Here is a 17993-nt window from a genome sequence, read left to right as displayed (position 1 = left end):
TTTTACCATTAGCTTTTCCATTTGAATAATTAATGTAACTTTTTGTACTCTGGAAACTAATTTAACAATGTTCCTATCCCTGTGTGGTTATCATTTTAACAATGACAATATTTTGACATCGATCGCGTAGGACCCTAATATACTGATTACAAAACAACTGGTTGATACAGCGCTGCAATTCTTATTGCTCAACCCTTGCCTCCGATTGCATTTTTCTATTTAGAACTAATTTGTTCGAAAATACAATTTTGCCCCTAATAAGTAATTTGCCCCGATTCAATTTGATAATTTGATATTTTTGGGGCCCCTCTGCAACTGACGGTAAACAATGTGGTATTCACTCAATCGCTTTATGCGAGACATAATGAGCGATCCTTCTCCTTTGTCATTGAAAGTAAATAAAATACCTCTCACATTTTAACTTAATTTATGCTTTTGATATCTTTAGCAACCTGTGTTTTTAACTTTTTTTTTTTATTCTCTATTTTGCAAAATATTAAACTTGTTTCTTATATTTCGGATAAAAAATCTTAGCAATAAAAAGGCCTTCACCGACAAGGAAATAAATGAAGTTGAATGGATTTTGTTATGTTCATCCAAGAATGTATTATGAACTATCCTCAAGATGAAGATGGACCATATAAGGTCAAGAGACATATATATGGGTGATCGAATTTGACGAGATTAGATTATTTTTCATTTGGATTTGGATTTGGATTAGGCTGATTATATTTATATGAATTAGATTGGAAATGTGTTATTTATTTCATTACGTTTTACGATTAAGTACAAATATATATTGGTTATCTAATGGGATTGGAATGTTTCAATGAAATTAGCAATATATATGAGTGTTATTTGAAATTTAATGGATCATATTCAGATATGTAGTTTATCAGGTGTGTAGTTTTTATTGCGGGTCCCCAATTTTGGGGGTTTTATATATATTCACGTTTTATTATTATTTTTAATAAAAAAAAAATATATTTATATATACATATCTTTGTTTTACCCAAACAAATCATGACTAATGATACTTTTATGACTGTTAAAAAGATGAATGAATAACTGTTTATTTGAAACTGTCACAAATGATATGATTTGTTGTGACGGTTTTGAGCAGATTGTTACCGCTTTTTTATGATTTTGTGACCGTTAAAAGGATGAATGCATAACCGTTTATTTAAAACCGTCACAAATGATATGATTTGTTGTGACGGTTTTTGAGTAGTTGTTACCGTTTTTTATGGTAGAGAGAGGCTAGTCTGGAACAAATATTTGTGACGGTTTTGGGAAAAAAATAAATGACTCTCACTCCGTCACGGTTTTGGAAAAAAAAAAAAACCGTCACAAAAGACTTTTTGTCACTGTTTTTAACAGTGATATAAAGCCTTTTTTCTTGTAGTGACTTACTAGTATGCTCCTCAACAGGATTGAAGGCACTAGTTAGTTGACGCACTGCCTCCGTCAACTCCTTGAAATCTGGAGGTGGAGGCATGGCCTCAAGACCAAGACGAAACCTCTTGCGCTTCACTAGAGGGGTAGTAATGCGCCTATGGTATGATAATAATAACAATTAAAAGATATTATACACAATGATATACACAATTTTATTTATTAGATATAAGCAACACATTTCTTTGTTGTGATAACAGTATTCACTATTATAAGTAAAGTATATAATCCTTTCTCTTTCAACAAAAGCACAGGTGCAAAACGGTCCGCGACTAGAATTTATTCAACTTGACAACCCACAATGAAACTTTAAAAGACAATCAATTTTCTCGATTTCAGTCTTCTGTAGCAAAACCCAAAAATGTAAAAACAGCACATGCAAATCAAGTCAATTTTCTGATAGTGTTCTACATTGTGCTGAATTGCTCGCCTTTTTTGTTCATCTTGTACACACTATAACTATCTTATGCTAAATATTGACTGTGGATCATGCTTGTAGGCTTCTAGTAAGCACAAAACACTTAAAGTTCGTAAACAATAACACATAACATGCATTCACATAGATAAGCTAATAACAATGGTGAGTCCTAAGTTATATATTCATGTGTTTTGTTTGTGCGTAACTTGACGGTGAGAGTCCCAGAATTCTTATATTGAAACATATTATTATACATGAGAAACCAAATGTGTTTTGTTTGTGCGTAACTTGACGGTGAGAGTCCCAGAATTCTTATATTGAAACATATTATTATACATGAGAAACCATTTCACCTCAACAAAAAACAATTAAGCTACCATTTCTTGCCATCTCGAAACCAAATAAAAACCATTCCAGAAACTAAACCACCACTTAATCTGCTCCTAAAAACATATTCTAAATACCATTATAGTAAACCAAACAAACAAACAAACAAATAAACATAATAGACTTCAAATCTCACCAATGCACGAATATACTCTTGGAAAGCCTCTTTATACTTGTGTCGAGAATAAAACCAACTGTTTTCACTCAAAGGAAAAAGGACGGAACATGATGTCAATTAAAACCATATAGTGGCAGATTAAAATGAAAACAAAATTCAAGAGAGAGAGAGAAAGAGTGAGAACTCACCCTCGGCGCTTCAGAGAGAGAGAGTGTGTGTGTGAGAGATAATGAAACTTACGAGTTAAAGACGAATAGAAGGAATAAGAAAGCATCCACAGGTGTAACAAAGAGTAAGCTCCACAGAATATTTCCCCTCAACACTACCGTCTACCGGTATATGCTCCTTGACCCAAACCCGTAACCTCTTACCGCTAGTAACCCCTTCACTCCAAAAGCCTGAGCTTATGGAGAGAGGCCCAACAATGTATATCAAAGGGACCACAGACAAGCAAGCACAAAAACCACAACAACAAGAACACACGCACCACAACCACATGAACACACACACTACAACAATAACAGCGAAAGCTTCCATTCAACCAAATTATTTCCCAAGCCTCTAAGATCATATACCGACATACCGAGAGTGGGAATCTCTGGCGGTGCAAAATGTGAATCCTGAGCACTTAAGTGCATAACATTAAGCCAATGACAACAGCATCTTGTCCAAAGCAAAGGTAAAGAAAGAAATGCAGCTCTAACAAACTAGCTAACTTATATAGAGCACAAAAACTCACACATTTTTACCCAAATAACCTTGTAGCTAGTGTTTTCAGCGAAAATTTTACAAACATATGGGACTTGTAAACAAAAAGAAAACAGCTTAATCTTCTATACTCTAAGCAAAACCCTACATTATTAAAATGGGGTAAAAAATATCTAAATTTAAGTTGAAGTTCCTACACTAAGTCACTTACTAGAACATTTTGATCCACACAATGCAGAAGAAAGTATTCCAACTAGCTAACTAACTAACACTCTCATGAGATGGAAAAACAAGCAAAACAAAATTCCAAAAAGACCAACTATAAATCATTCACATTTTCCAACTACATATGCAGGAAATAAGATGAACTAATTCAATTCCAAATACCCTTTTAAGTAAAACAAATTTCTAACTAACATTCACTCTAATTAAGTAAACAGAATAAATAATTCAAAACAAATAACAAAAAGATGAAATGAGAGAATTGGTGTTAGTTACCTTGGATCGAATCGTGTGAGGAACCAAAAAGTTTGATTCTTTTTTGATGAATTGAGTTGTCTATTTGGAAATAATGAAACCCTAGTTTCTCTTTGTGTGTGAGAGATAGCGATTTTGATTTGCCAGGAAGTAGGGTTGAGCGAGAAAATTTTGGTCGATTTTCCTATGGCAAATTATATCCAGCTCCGACATGGATTTTTTTTTCTTGCTTGAAGTGGGAAAATTGGGTCACGTGATGTGTTTGCCGGCAAATGAGAAAAGAATTTGCCGAGTCCTAAAATGGTACCAAGCAGTGGAAAATACACTGTTAAGTGGAAAAAGACCAATTTGCCAGCGGGAAAATCCCTTATCAAGCACGCCCTAAAAGAGTAGGATCCAATGAGAAAATCATGCTACTTATTGGCATGAGTCCAATGGGGGTGCTGTCAGTTTGCAGTCAATCTGTGTCAGTCCTTTTAAAATCTTGATCACTTGATCTGGCATTTTGGGGAACCTCACTAGTGATAAGAAGTTTGACATCACCTATTCACATGTATAACAGCACCACTTCCATATTGCATTCTGTGTGCAAGTTGAGACAATACCACACTGGTTGCATCCACAAAGCAGTAGAGCTCTCATCCATTTTCAGATTTGCTTTCTGCGTTCAAGTTGACACAGTAGCAGAATCCTTTAGGTTGACAGGCTGCAATGCGGCATCTGCAAAGGAATAGAACTCCTCACCCAAATGTCCATGTATTGCTGTTACATACACACCAACATGTACCTCTAGCGAGGTTATGTGTTAAGGGACAGAAAAGTAAAATTTGTTATATTACATTTTACGGATTAAAATTTTAAAAAATATACCAACTGTCCTTACGAAAAAACTGAAAGCTAATAGAATTACAAAAATCCTAAAGCAACATACAACTTGGACCGAATTTTATAAATTATCATCTTCATTTTTGCATTATGTATATTCGTAAAAATGTAAAGGAAAATCGTCCTTTTGCTTCTTCTCCATGGGCATACAGGCTAGAAAACGGGTTTCTAAAAGAATTATATTTACTAAACAACAAATGTACAATTTCCCTTAGTACAGTGTAAGTGCTTTCAACATCGGTCTTTTAGCTTTAAATCTCAATCTAGCATGTTGTTTCCTAGTAGTAGTTTGTCTAGATACTGCTTTGCGCTTAACTTTTTTCTTATGAAATTTTTGCCACCAATTCCACTTCTTTATCTTCTTCTTATCGCTATGGTTGTTGATCCTTCCCACCCGTTTCATCTTTTTCTCTGATCGCTTGGATTTCTTGGAATGCAAAACATTTCTTACCAATCCATCCATAAGCCCATGCAGATATCCTGCCTGATTCCCTCCATGCGGTTTCGCACGTCCTCTATTTTTCTTGTGAGCTTTAGAGGATGATTTCTCATGACCCTCTCCACTCGTGTGGTGCAGCATTTTTCCAACGTACGTCCAGAATGAATGGTGGTGATCTGACGATGCTGCGTGGTGCACTTGGGCCTTCGTTATATTGTCATCATTGTGGTGATGATGGTGGTGGTGGTGGTGATGGTGAAAGATGACTCCAAGCTTGTTCTTAAATCTCTTGAACCGTCCAATCTCTTTCCCGTGAGCAACAGGACCCACTTGATGTGGTGAGCTCCCTGAAGATTGTTGACTTCTCCTCCTCCTAGGAATCCTGTTTCTTTCAGGGCTCATTCCAACTTTTGTCTCCTGTTTAGGACCCAAATGTGAAGATGGCCTCACTCGTTGCTCAGTCCTCAAACTAGTTTGTACCGAGTCATCACTTTGACTCGTGCTCGTTTCGTCCGTTGACCAACTAGACTCAGAAGAAGAGGCTGATGTGCAGATGGGTGATCTGGTATTTGCTATCTGATAAGGTGGTAGGGTTCTATTGTGTAAGCGCTTATGAGCATCCATCTGCATCCCACCTCTTCTTAGATGAGAAACTGGGCGATCTTCCTTGATGCGCTCCACAGTCCTCACACGTGGGATCTGTTGTGGCAATGTTGGCAAACTGGTAAGCTGACATGAATGACCCCTTTCAGGGGATGTTCTGTTTCTGGCCCGACTTGATCTCTGGTTAGAATCCAATGGTTGATTCTTCGCATGTGTCTCCATCCTCTTGAGAGTTGGTTCCACTGTGGTACTCATAAGTGGAGGTGTAGGTGTTCCAGGGTATCGTCTTTTGTCTGTCGTTTTAATGCTACTCAGCGTCTGCGTTGCCAAGGTACTCTGTATGGGGATCTTCAAATTTGTCTTTCTCACTGATTCCTTTAATGAATCACATCTCAGATGTACAGGCTTGTCATTCAGACTCACAAGTTGACCACTTGGCCTATATAAAGAGTCGCTATTTTCACTCGGAACCTGACTTTGCTTATGATAGGGCTTGCTAGCCTGAGTTGAACTTCGACTAGGCAACTCACCAGTTCGCCTCATCAGAATGGACATGCTAGTCTGACTTGGAATACTAAATGGCGGTGTTATCTCCTTAACTTTCTCATGCTTTGGACTCGGCATTTGTGTCCCTTTGTGAATCCTATTAGGCAACAACTCATTTCCGTCCAAAGCAAAATCAGTAGTCAGATTCATATCTGATTTTGTCTCAGTGAGCACACTTTGTTTTACGATCCGATTTATATCACTGTCATTCTTATTCTCCTTAACTGGGTCCACAGATACCTGAGAAATAAAATTAGCATTGAACCATCTAGTAGCTTCAATATTCTGAATGGCTTTTGCTAAATCTTCTTCAGATACACCAAAAATGCTGTCAACCCTGTTTCTCTTGTCGTGGTCTGAATGGTTGTGATCAGACTGAGAGCTGACGCTCACTGCCTTAGAGCTTGTAGCATTTAAAGACGGTCTCATGATGCTACGTATCTGCTGAATGTTACGTACTCCTTGGTGCATTGACTTCTTAGAATTCTCAGTTCCTTTGGCCTTCTCCTTCAAAGCTAATGCTATGTGCTCGATACCAATCTCATTGTGATTAAAGTCCTTGTCAAGGTAACTGATTATCTCTTCAAAAGAATTCAATTTGCTCATACTGCTTTCCTCCTGTACTCGGACCCTTTTGTTACCATATGAAGTGAATGAACTGCTATTCAAATCATTGACAGAGCTTCGTATACCGCTAGGCGAAGTGCTAAATACTCTATTGGGTGGTGGAAGATGCAATTTCGACAGTTCCTTTGATAATTCACCTTGTTTTAATGTAACCTGGTTCATCCCAGAGGTGCCTTCCTCTGTTATAATCTGTAGGAACAAAACCAGAACAGTTGAAGCTACAACATTGTGAGAGAAAAAAATGAGAGCACCAGTCACGAGTGAATATGTCATGAATAAAAGATGGCACACACTGCACACCTGATGACATAATTTGAATGACCTAGACTGGCAGAGTGCCATGGAAACTAATTATGAGTTTACGACTTAAGGGATAAAAATGATAAAATGTCCATCCTAATGATCAAACGTTACATCGATACATGATTTAAGAATTTAGGATCTGGCCGAGGCTAGCCACCATGGTCCTCATGTAATCATCTATGACCTACAAATTTAAAAATTCAATAAAAAAATTTTGAACTTGAATTACCTTAACTCCTTAAGATGTATAACTATCTGAAATGTCAAGAGTACTTTCAGATTAAAAAAGAATACCTTGAACCGAGACTGAGAATCATGTTTGGTGGCACCATCCAATAGCCTATCCAATACAAATTTTGCTTTCTCATCCACCTGTTCAAGAATGAAAAAGCAAATGAGTATGATGGGAACACAAGATTTTGAATACTCAATGTTATTATTTATAGGGAGGGGTTCTAGAGACATATATTAGAAAAACACGTAAACAAACTCAAAATCGTTAGGGCATTTATAAGTTTTAGATTGGGCTAATTTTTAGTAGATATGATCTCCTAACTATTCTAAACATTGTCACAAATAATCAAAAAAATTTTAAAAAAAATGTCTAAACCTGCCAAATATAGTATAAAAAATGGTGAAAATAAACGGTCCACAATCAGCCAATTTTTTTAATTTGTTGACTATATTGGATGGGGTTACAAGTTTCAGATTTGAATAATTTTTTGTGATAATGTTTAAAGTAGTTGAAAGATCATATGTACAAAAAATTAGCCAAATCTAAAACTTATAAATGCCTTAAAATCATGAGATTGTCTACGTGTTTTTCTAATATATGTCATACTAATAAAAACCCAAAACACATAAGAAAGAAAGGAGACTTACATTATTTTGAGATCCCTCATTTTCATTGATTTGGAGGATATGATAAAGGTTAGTCAAGGCATCAAGATCAGAGTTCATATCTTTCTGTTCCATCTTCTTTAATAAAGGTGCCTGTAACAAGTCGAACAACACACATAGACATAAGTATTTTACACAATGTGTTTTTCAAGAGCAACAAAGATGAGCGGTATAAGTTGTCAGTTAAAGATAGAGCGAAGTAATGTTGTAACGACAATTCCACAAGGGATGATAACTTTGTATAGCTTTTGCAACCTTTGTACAAAGGTTTCTCAGCATCTTCACGCAATTTACAAAGTTTTTCAGGATTCCCCATGAAACTCTCATATGCATCATTAACCATTCTAACCGTGTCCCCAAAATCACCTACCGTTTCCATATCAAAATCTTGATATGGAGGTTCATGCGTGTTGACTCTTCGGGACTTTCCACTGTGAGGCTTTTCCCCATGCCATATCCACGTTTTGTAACTTTTTTCGAAACCAACATGATCAAAACAGATGATCCCTGACATCGTCCAAACTATGATGCAGGTGGTTCCCACAATTAAGGCATGGGCATCTTATGAAATTAAAATTGTTTGGGCATGCATACTTTTCAGCACATTTTATAAAATACTCGACCCCTTCCTCGTATTCATCATATAGTATATCCATAGACATCCAAGGTTTATCCATACCCAATGTCAGAAATTCAATACACAAGTACTACATACACATGAAAAAAAGAAGTAAATAAGCAAGATAAAATCACGCAATTCATAGATTTGGGCTCGATTTGGTGGTTGAAGCAAATACAAACATACAGTATAACCTTGTACTAATTAACCTAAGGTGTCAAAAGTGTTACGTGGGAATGGATTTACGCGTGAGAATGGGGAAATTCTTACTTTCCTTACGTGTGCCCAGCCACCTAGATACTTGGTAAACTAGTGTGTGTCAACTACTAACATGAAAAAATAAAGAAATTTCAAATGTAAATCAAATACATAAGTCATCCCCTGTTTATGTCCAAGTAAAATCATTGGCTACTATTGAAAAGTCAGTAGACACTTTAAAAAAATAAATAAATAGCAGGCATGTATATACGTATGTGCACAAGGAGTATATACTTTAATATACAACTAACACATTCTTACAGCAGAAAAGAATATTACTAGCCATATTATGCAAGTTTTAACTCGCAATCATAATATTCAGTACCTTAACTTTGCAAAAGACAAATGGAAAGCTACTAATCTTTTTACCGTTGAGTGTTTATCTATTTGTCAGCTCGAATCACGGTCAGCCAGGCGTTCGTGCCCAATATATCAATCAACAATAAGGCTCTCTTTGACAGCAACAAATTATACAGTATAAGGTGGTACTTAATAAAGTTTGGAGTGAAAAAAATCGGAAACTTACCCAAAATAATCCGAAAACTCAATACAATTAAATCTAAAAGGGCAGTTCATCAAGATCCAAAATTAATTTACGAAGAAAACAACTCCATACATATTTCTATTTTCTTGAAAAGAAATTTACAAACAAAAATTACACCAACAATAAAACTTGGAGATTAAAATGGTGGTTTTGGTCCCCTTTTAGTTTCCAGTAAGAGAAAGGTAAGGTGTGAAGAGAAGAGAGAAGAAGTGGGGATCATTGAAGAAGAAGTAATCAGCAAACTTGCAAACTAAGAAAAACCGTAACTGCCACTATATAGGCAAACTACAAGTTTTACGTTTTGTTCACGACCCGCTAACCGGACGGGTTTGGGTCGGAAAAAAAAAGGTTTTTGGCCCCCTCAAATTAAATAAGAGCCCTATTAATGATGGACTCATATTGTGTTGGGTAGACAAAAAAACAATTATTACAAGTATGTCATTGATCCCAAAAACTAAAAAATAAAAAACAATTATTACAATTGTGTCATTGGTCCCAAAAATTTGAATTCGAAAATTCCAAGTTTAAACGACCCGGCTAGGTTGTTCATTGTGCAAACTCAACGATATGGCCACACCGTTTGGACTAAGTCTTCAACGATATGACCACATCGTTTGGACTAAGTCCCAAACAATTTGGCCACACCATTTGGGACTTAGTCCAAACGATATGCCCACACCGGTCAAGAGGCCAAAAAACGTAACTTTATATTTTTTCAAAGTTCAAATCCCAAACGGTGTGACCATATCGTTGGGGACCAAGTTGTTTGGAACTTAGTCCAAACGGTGTGGCCATATCGTTGGGTTTGCACACTGAACGACCTAGTCGGGTCGTTTAAGTTTGGGGTTTTCGAATTCAATTTTTTGGGACCAATGACACACTTGTAATAATTGTTTTTTTTGTGGGTCTGCCCAACACAATATGGGGTCCGTCAATAACAAATACCTTAAATAAATAGGTTGGGTTAGGGTTAACCCATTAGTAGACCCAATTTGTTCTTGGGTCTAATAAGTCGGGTCATCAACCTATGATCAGTATAACCTGTTTTAAGATAATTAAGTTTCCTTATTTTTTAAGATCTCATCATCCCACCTACCTAAAATAAACGACTAAAAAGAGAAGGATTAGCTGTTATATATTCGATAAAGATATTTTTCGTTATTCAATTTTCATTAATATGTAATTGAATTATGTATGTTTTTTGAAAATTAATATATATATATTTATTCTACAATATTTGATAAATAAAATTGTGAAATATTAAATATTTTGCATACAAGGTATATGTGAATCCGATTCGAAATTGACCCGTTAGTTTAGCGGGTCATCCGTTGGGTAATCCATTATATAGGTGGGTTGGGTTTGGATTTGACAAGCTCAACATGATAAGTAATTGGGTCGGGTTTGGGTTTGTTCTCCTAACACGTGACCCGAATATAACCCGACCCAACACGACCCAGTGCCACCCATAAATTTTACCATGCTACTAAAAGTCAAGTATATATTATGTGAGAGCTAAATCCTTACGACAAATTCACAAAATTAAAAATATAAAATAAACATCAACTAAACACGTAAAAAACAATAGCTAGTGAGCGAAATCTTTATTTTTTAAACCTCAAAAGAAAAGATTGATCAATTTTTTTTAGTCTTGTACAAGATTGTACAAGACCATCCTACCAATTATTTCCAAGCGCTGAGTACCATATTATTCCCCAGTCCTATCCATCATCAGGCTACTAACATTATGACTTCTACGAAGAAGACTATCTTGTCAATCACAAACATAAGTATGTATTTGATGTTCACCTTTTGCGTAAGTTAGAGATTTGATTCTCTAATTTGACAAAGTGTAAATACAAAGATTTTTTCCTTACTCACGATATTCGTGTGTATAGATTTAAGTAGGGATTTCGAACCATCTTAAGTCTAAGACAACTTACAACTTGTTTTTGCTCTTTTAGGAAACTAGTGAGTAAGTTTTAAGCTATGGTTGAATTGATACTAACTACTTGGTTTCTTTTAATGCAAAAAATAAAAATTTTAAGTTACGTAAACATGCAACTAAAACAAAGATAAAAATTGACTTCTAGATAGGTGTGGAGAGTTAGTTCTCCTCATGTGAAGATAACCTCTATTGTATGATTTTAGGTTATTGCATCTTAACCTTCCTAGAACTCATACACAAGTCCTAATAAAGATTAATTTGATCCTTAACACTATAACTCATCTCTAAGATCATATTGCTAGCATGTAGAACCAAAGCAATAATTTATATCTAAGATCATCACCTTGATTCCTAACTATATTCTACACCAATTACCATTTTGAGATAGGATGTACGTCTAGTTGTTCTTCCTAAACAACTTACTAAAATCACATCACAAAGGTTATCCCTCACATGAGCATCATTAACCCCCCACAAAGAGAAGGTTTTAGCTCATGATCCTAGGGATATAAATGAAAGAAACAAATAGATATGTAAATGGGAAAGAAGAAGAAGAAGAAGAAGAAGAAGAATAAAGGAACTCACTTGCATTAAGAAGTTTAAATTTTTTTCTAGAACAAGAACACAAAAAGTTCTACCATTAAAACTATTACAAGCTTTTTCATAAAAACTCAAAACTCAAAACTAAAACTAAAACTACTACTACCCTTACTAAAAAACTAAAAAAAAAATAATGCATGATAAAGGAAAAGAAGTCAAGGGAGTAAATAGAGTGCATCCCCCCTTGTTTTGTTTTTTTTCCTTCCTTTTAGAATTCTTCCCCTCATCCCACGTGAAAACACACACACACACACACACACATTTAATTCACTTTTATCCACCACATTAAAACAAAGTGACACCTTGCTTTTTTTCACTATTAACACCTAATATTATTAATTACATGCAAGGTGTCAACTTTGCACCAATAATTTGGCACTTTTGTCTTGACATGCTCCATGATTAATGACTCATCTTTTCTTGTAGGTCTAAAAGGTGGGTCCATGTGCTATGTCTATTGGTGGGTCCGGACGTCGATTTCTGCAATTTCTGGCCTAAGGTAGAGCTAGTCGTGCTGATCATCAGGGCAGCTTACTTGTCGAAATCGGAGTCCATGTTAACGAGATATGAGCTCCGAAAGTTTACGTTTTTCTTTACATAATCTCGTTCTGACTCGATTCTGTCATGTTTGAGTCCCCGACTTTGATCCGTCTTTGTTTAGCTTCACATGGCTGATTTGGAAGAATTCATATATACATCGTTCCCCGTGCTTTAACGCAGGTTTAACCAATATTTTTTCATGTTTTCGCTGAAGAGACGCAAAAGTATGAAAATATATTTATTTCATGATTATTAAACACATAATTAACCAAATTTATATGTCTCAATGGGGTTTAATATTACAGTTTTGGGTGCTTATCAGTATTATCTGCCTTTCTAGCACCTATAGCATCATACTCTTTCTCTGATTTCTTAGTAGAAAAATTATTTGAGATCAACGATGTAACTTTCTTCGCATTATTCCGTTTGCTAACATCACTAGCATTCTTATGATGGTCTTTCTTCCAAACAAATTTGGTGTAATTTCTAGTAAAGCAAAACAGAAATAAGATCGTATTGGAAACTTACCACTGAGGATTTCCTTAAGACGAAAAACGCCGCCGGTAAGTTAGATGCCAGCCTTTGGCGTACGCCTCCTGATGTTTACTTTTTACTACGTTAGAGATTTGACTCTCTAATTTGATGCAAAAGCGAATTCAAAGTTCCTTACTCACGATCTTCCCGTTCGTAAAGTTGAAGTAAGGATCGAACCAACCTAAAGGTTAGGACAACTACAAGTTGGTTGTTACTCTTAGGGAACTAGTGAGTAAGTTTATATTAAAACTAGGATTCTTACCTACACAAACATTAAATAAAAACATTAAGATTCGAAATATGCAACTAAGACAAAATACAATTTACTAAATAAAAGGTGGAGAGCTAACCCTCCTCATGTGAAAATAACATTTAGTTGTTGATTTGAAAATGTTCATTTGATTCTTCCTAGACTCATAGACAAGCCCTAATGGAAGAAAACTTGATCCCTAACATGTATGGCTCATTTCTAAACTCATACATGTTAGCAATTGGAATCAAGCAATGACTTATCTCTAAGTTCATTCCTTGATTCCTAACTAGACACTACACCAACTATCATTTTGGGATAGGATGTAGGTCTAGTTGTTCTTCCTAACAACCTACCAAGCCAACAACAATTATTTTCCCTCACATGAGTTGGATTAACTCTCCAAAAAGGGAAGTTAGCTCATGATCCTTGGGATAAAGGATTACAAACTAGAAGAACAAAAGAGAAAGAGAAAGAGGAAGAAGAAAAACTAACTAAACTCACTTGCTTTTTATTTATTTTCTAGAAGAAAACCAAAGTTTCCTCCATTAAAACTATTACAAGCTTTCTTACAAAACTAAAAACTAAAAAATAAAAATGACTAAGGAACTAAAATAATACAAGGTAAGGAAAATAAGTCAAGGGAGTAAATGGAGTGTCCCCCTTGTTTTGTTTTCTTCTTCATTTAAGAGACATCTCATTTCCTCCCATGTGAAACATCAAACCATATTTACTTCATTTTTATCCACCACATTAAAACAAAGTGACACCTTGCCTTTTTTTCACTATTAACACCTAATCTAATTAATTACATGCAAGGTGTCAACTTTGCACCAATAATTTGTCATTTTGTCTTGACATGCTCCATGATTGATGACTCATCCAATCTTGTGGGTCCTCATAGTGGGTCCTATGTGCGATCGATTGGCGGTCCGGTCTTTGGCCAATTTTACAACTTCGCCTATCGTAGAGTTTATCATACGATTATGTCGGGCTGCTCACTTGTCACATTCGAGTCCCTGGTTCAAGAGGTAGGAGCTTGGAAGTTTGATGCTTAAATGGCGGATTTGGAAGAATTCATATACATGTCGTTCCTCGTGCTTTATTGCGAGGGTTTAAACCATATTTCCATGTTTCTGCGAATACGCAAAAGTATGAAAACATATTTATTTCATGATTATTAAACACATAGTTAACCAAATTTATATGTCTCAATGGGGTTTCATAATACACTTTTGGGTGCTTATCACACTACCCCCAAACAAAGACTTTGTTTGTCCTCAAGCAAAGAAGAGACATTAAAATAGATAAGTGCTTAAAAAATGTGTAGTCCTAACTAATTCTCGTTTCAGAGTGCGGTTGCATTGACCATATGCAACAAGGCCTTAAACCACTAGGAATTCCTAGTGGACGAGTTATAGCCTCGTGAGAGTTTTCGAGGAGAGAAGATACTCACAAACTTCATTTATACTACAATGACAAATGATGTAAACTTCGTTTCCTAAATTAATCTCGGATATCCATACATCTCCTTAGCAGGGAACGAGGATTGATTTCTTTGAAACTCAAGTTAATATGTATTCAATAATTAAAACGTCTACATGTGATCATGCATGCAGTGAACTTTTCATTGAAATATACTAGCAGGGTTGTTTCTGAATCCTTTGGAGAGTGTACCTAAATGGGTTCTCACAGGTATGTGTCAAAACACAATTTCACTCAAAAAATTTCCACTCAGGTTTTATTAACTCCAGTGTGCAGTGGGCACACGTTTCCTCACATCTTAATGATAGTCAGAGGAACCGATGTCGATCAATCACGTCTACTACTTATTATCACACCACCCTACTCCTAATTGAGCTAGAGGTATTTATTAGGTATTGTGGGGATTAGGTGATAGTGTACAAGAAAATGAAAATGGATAATTAAAATTTACGAGTATGAGAGAATAGGGTCTTCATATATTTACACTAGAGAAATCTTTGTTTTCTTTCCTTCTTCTAACTGAGTTTTTCAACCTTGTTCTTAAGCCTCTAATGGATATATATATATATATATATATATATATATATATATATATATATATATATATATATATATATATATATAGATATATATATATATATATATATATTAGGGACTTAAAAATATGATTCTATTTTTCTTTCCACATTTCATCGACTTTTATTTGGGACAAGTCTTTCTCTTTATTCTTTCCACATTTCATTTATTTTTGGTTTAATAGATGGGTATGTTTTTTTATTTGGTTTTAGATGGGCAAGGATTTTTTTTTTTTGTGAAAGTGAAAGGTTTGATGAAAGGTTGATTGGAGTGACTAGCGATAAAATTTGTAACAGGTAAGAATTTTTAGCTATGTCGATCCAAAGATGGCCTAAATTCTCGCCTAGGGTTGGTGGTGATCAAGTAAGTAGATCGTGATTTTTCTCTAATCGGAAAACTACTCCTCCTGTGTCATCACACACAAATCACTCATGTCAAGGTTTTGGTTAGATTCTCATAGGATTTATAGTTTAAGTAACTAATCGTTGGTTCCGAAACTTCTTTGCTATGTACAATCGATGATACAAGACACATGAATGTTCATGAAAAGATGTATAAACTATTGCATACATATTATCTTAAGTTTCTTAAAACAACTCCTAATTAGGATACTAATGTGAGATTTCTAGACAATTTTCATCATTGAAAAGGAAACAAGACTTTGTCACTAAGTACAATTATTAACATGAAAATAAAAACTATATCTGAGGTTACAATTTGCCTAATATTTGTTTCTGAGGGGTTAAAGCACCCCAAATGAATGATGCTTAGTCCTCGAAGTATCAATAATTAAAGAGAGAAAGTACCTGAGAACCGTGAGCAAAATTAGGGCTAGATTGCTGGAACAGAAAGGTTGGAGAACATAATATATTATTTAGAAAAAACAAGAAAATGTTCAATAGCACACTAAACGAAATAAAAACAATAGCATACGAAACATGAAAAACAATAGCACACCAAACATAAGGTTTAGCTAGATATATGTACAATGGCAAGCTCAAGTTTACCATCCAGCAGGATGTGAAGTTCTGGCATCCTCTTGAAGGAAATGCATTTCCTTAGCATCGCGCCAAAAAATAATAGTCTGCCAAATTTCTGCCCATTCTTAGTTTCCAGATTTCCTCAAATGTGTCTTCATATTTTCATCCTTCGGGTAACAACGAACGTGCCTCAGGTACCGAGCGGGACGCTTGCACATAGAATCTACCTTGACCCAGTCATGAAAAGTAGCTGCAAACTATGGGAAATGTGTATTCATGATTCAGCAAGCGGTGACCGGTAAAAGTATATACTGATCCTGAAAAGTGCGAGCTCGTTTCAGGTTGGAGATAACACAACCTATGATGTTAAATAATGTATGGCCTTGAGCTAGGGCACTGAATACAATGCAAGCAGGCTCATTGGCAGTAGAAAAATGCCAATCTCCCATAATGTTTAGGAGTACAAATAACATCGCAGTCCCCATGTTCATGGTCATGCTTGCTAAGGGAATGGTGACGTCACGCCATGCCACATGGCCATTTCCTTCTCGTTTAATCTCAAGACCATCACCGTAAGTTTCCCGAAACGCTTGCCACTGAAAGGCACGGTAAGAATTATGATAGATGTAATGCCATGATGCAAGTTGTTGTTCAGAAAAGATATGAGGTGTGTCACCAACTTGGATTGTGAACCCGTCTAAGTAGAAACCATGCGCATGGTTGAATGCTGGTGTGTCTTCCATATTAGCATAAAAGTATGCAGCCAAACTCGGAGAATAAGTTTGGTGGGGTTGAAGAATTAGAAGACCATCCGATGTTTGTAATGTAGTCACGCGGAAGAGATGGCCATAGGTATTGGAATCCATCATAGATTGAAAGGATTGCTTCGGGGAATGAGTTTGGGAGGTACCATGTTTGATGAAGATGTAATTGATGAAGATGCAATAGTGGATGAAGTAAAGAAATAGGTAACGACAAAAGCAAATTTGGATGGATAAATGAGTATGTAAGAGAATAGACCCTCCCCGTAAGCACATGTTAAATTATATTAGTCACAACGCGAAATGATGACAATCCTATTAAGAATTTCATACAAAAGAAGACACAAAAGTAAGACAAAATTCATAATCTGACGAAAAATGTAATAACATATATGAGTATTTATTTATTGACTTAGTAATATTAGAAAATTATGGATTGTTATGTTGATCTTGGATCGCGTATATCGTGCACCGCATCATTTAGTTCTTCCATTTGTTGGCGAAGTTGCATCTGAATGTCCCTTGGGGCAGAGAGAGTACAGTTTGATTTTCCATTAGGATAACGTGATTTTGCAAGGATCGAGAATGATTTTCCAAGATCTCTCCCCGATTCAACATCATGCATTGCTTGGCGATCTTGGAAATCACGAAGAGTTGTGATGATGATATATTACGACGGCGTGTAGTTCCCTCAAACCATGATGAAGAAGTTTAATGCCTTCCATGAGATTAATAATGTTCAGCATGACATTTTCATCAAATAAATGGTCAGAATTTGAGCTTGGGTCGTTCTGTTCCTCTATCAGAGTATTAGGAGTCCAAAAACCAACGGAGTAATCTGTTTGGAGTAATTTTATTTGTGCTCTTTGAAGGGGTGTCTCTGGAGAAATTACTAGATAACCCCAACGCATCATAATCTGCGTTACTAAAGTGGGTAGGGGTGCTGACCTTCTTGTTTTCTTGGTGATTACGTTCCAGAGGTGTTGGATTAGACAAAAGTCATCTCTTTGAGTCTGCAAAATCCAAAGTAAG

General features: G+C 35.7%; 1 protein-coding gene across 2 annotated transcripts; it reads right to left on the bottom strand.

The window, feature by feature from the left end:
• Positions 1-4613: 4613 nt before the first annotated feature.
• Positions 4614-9608, bottom strand: KPL (kokopelli). Of its 2 annotated transcripts, none has more exons than XM_086606721.1 (4): positions 9113-9608; positions 7849-7959; positions 7261-7338; positions 4614-6852 (listed from the first exon to the last, which is right to left on the bottom strand). In XM_086606721.1, exons 2-4 carry the CDS (start codon positions 7939-7941, stop codon positions 4660-4662), a joined length of 2364 nt encoding a protein of 787 aa, XP_086462847.1. In that variant the 5' UTR covers positions 7942-7959; positions 9113-9608; the 3' UTR covers positions 4614-4659. The 2 variants fall into 2 exon arrangements, with proteins under 2 accessions (XP_086462847.1, XP_086462853.1); XM_086606727.1 differs by having other exon boundaries at positions 9270-9608.
• Between the last annotated feature and the right edge of the window lie 8385 nt (positions 9609-17993).

The sequence above is a fragment of the Coptis chinensis genome, chromosome 1 (genome assembly GCF_015680905.1).
Source record: "Coptis chinensis isolate HL-2020 chromosome 1, ASM1568090v1, whole genome shotgun sequence".
In the NCBI taxonomy this organism is placed as follows: Eukaryota; Viridiplantae; Streptophyta; class Magnoliopsida; order Ranunculales; family Ranunculaceae; genus Coptis; species Coptis chinensis.
Note: the sequence above shows the minus strand (reverse complement) of the source record. Positions and strands in the feature narration are given on the sequence as shown.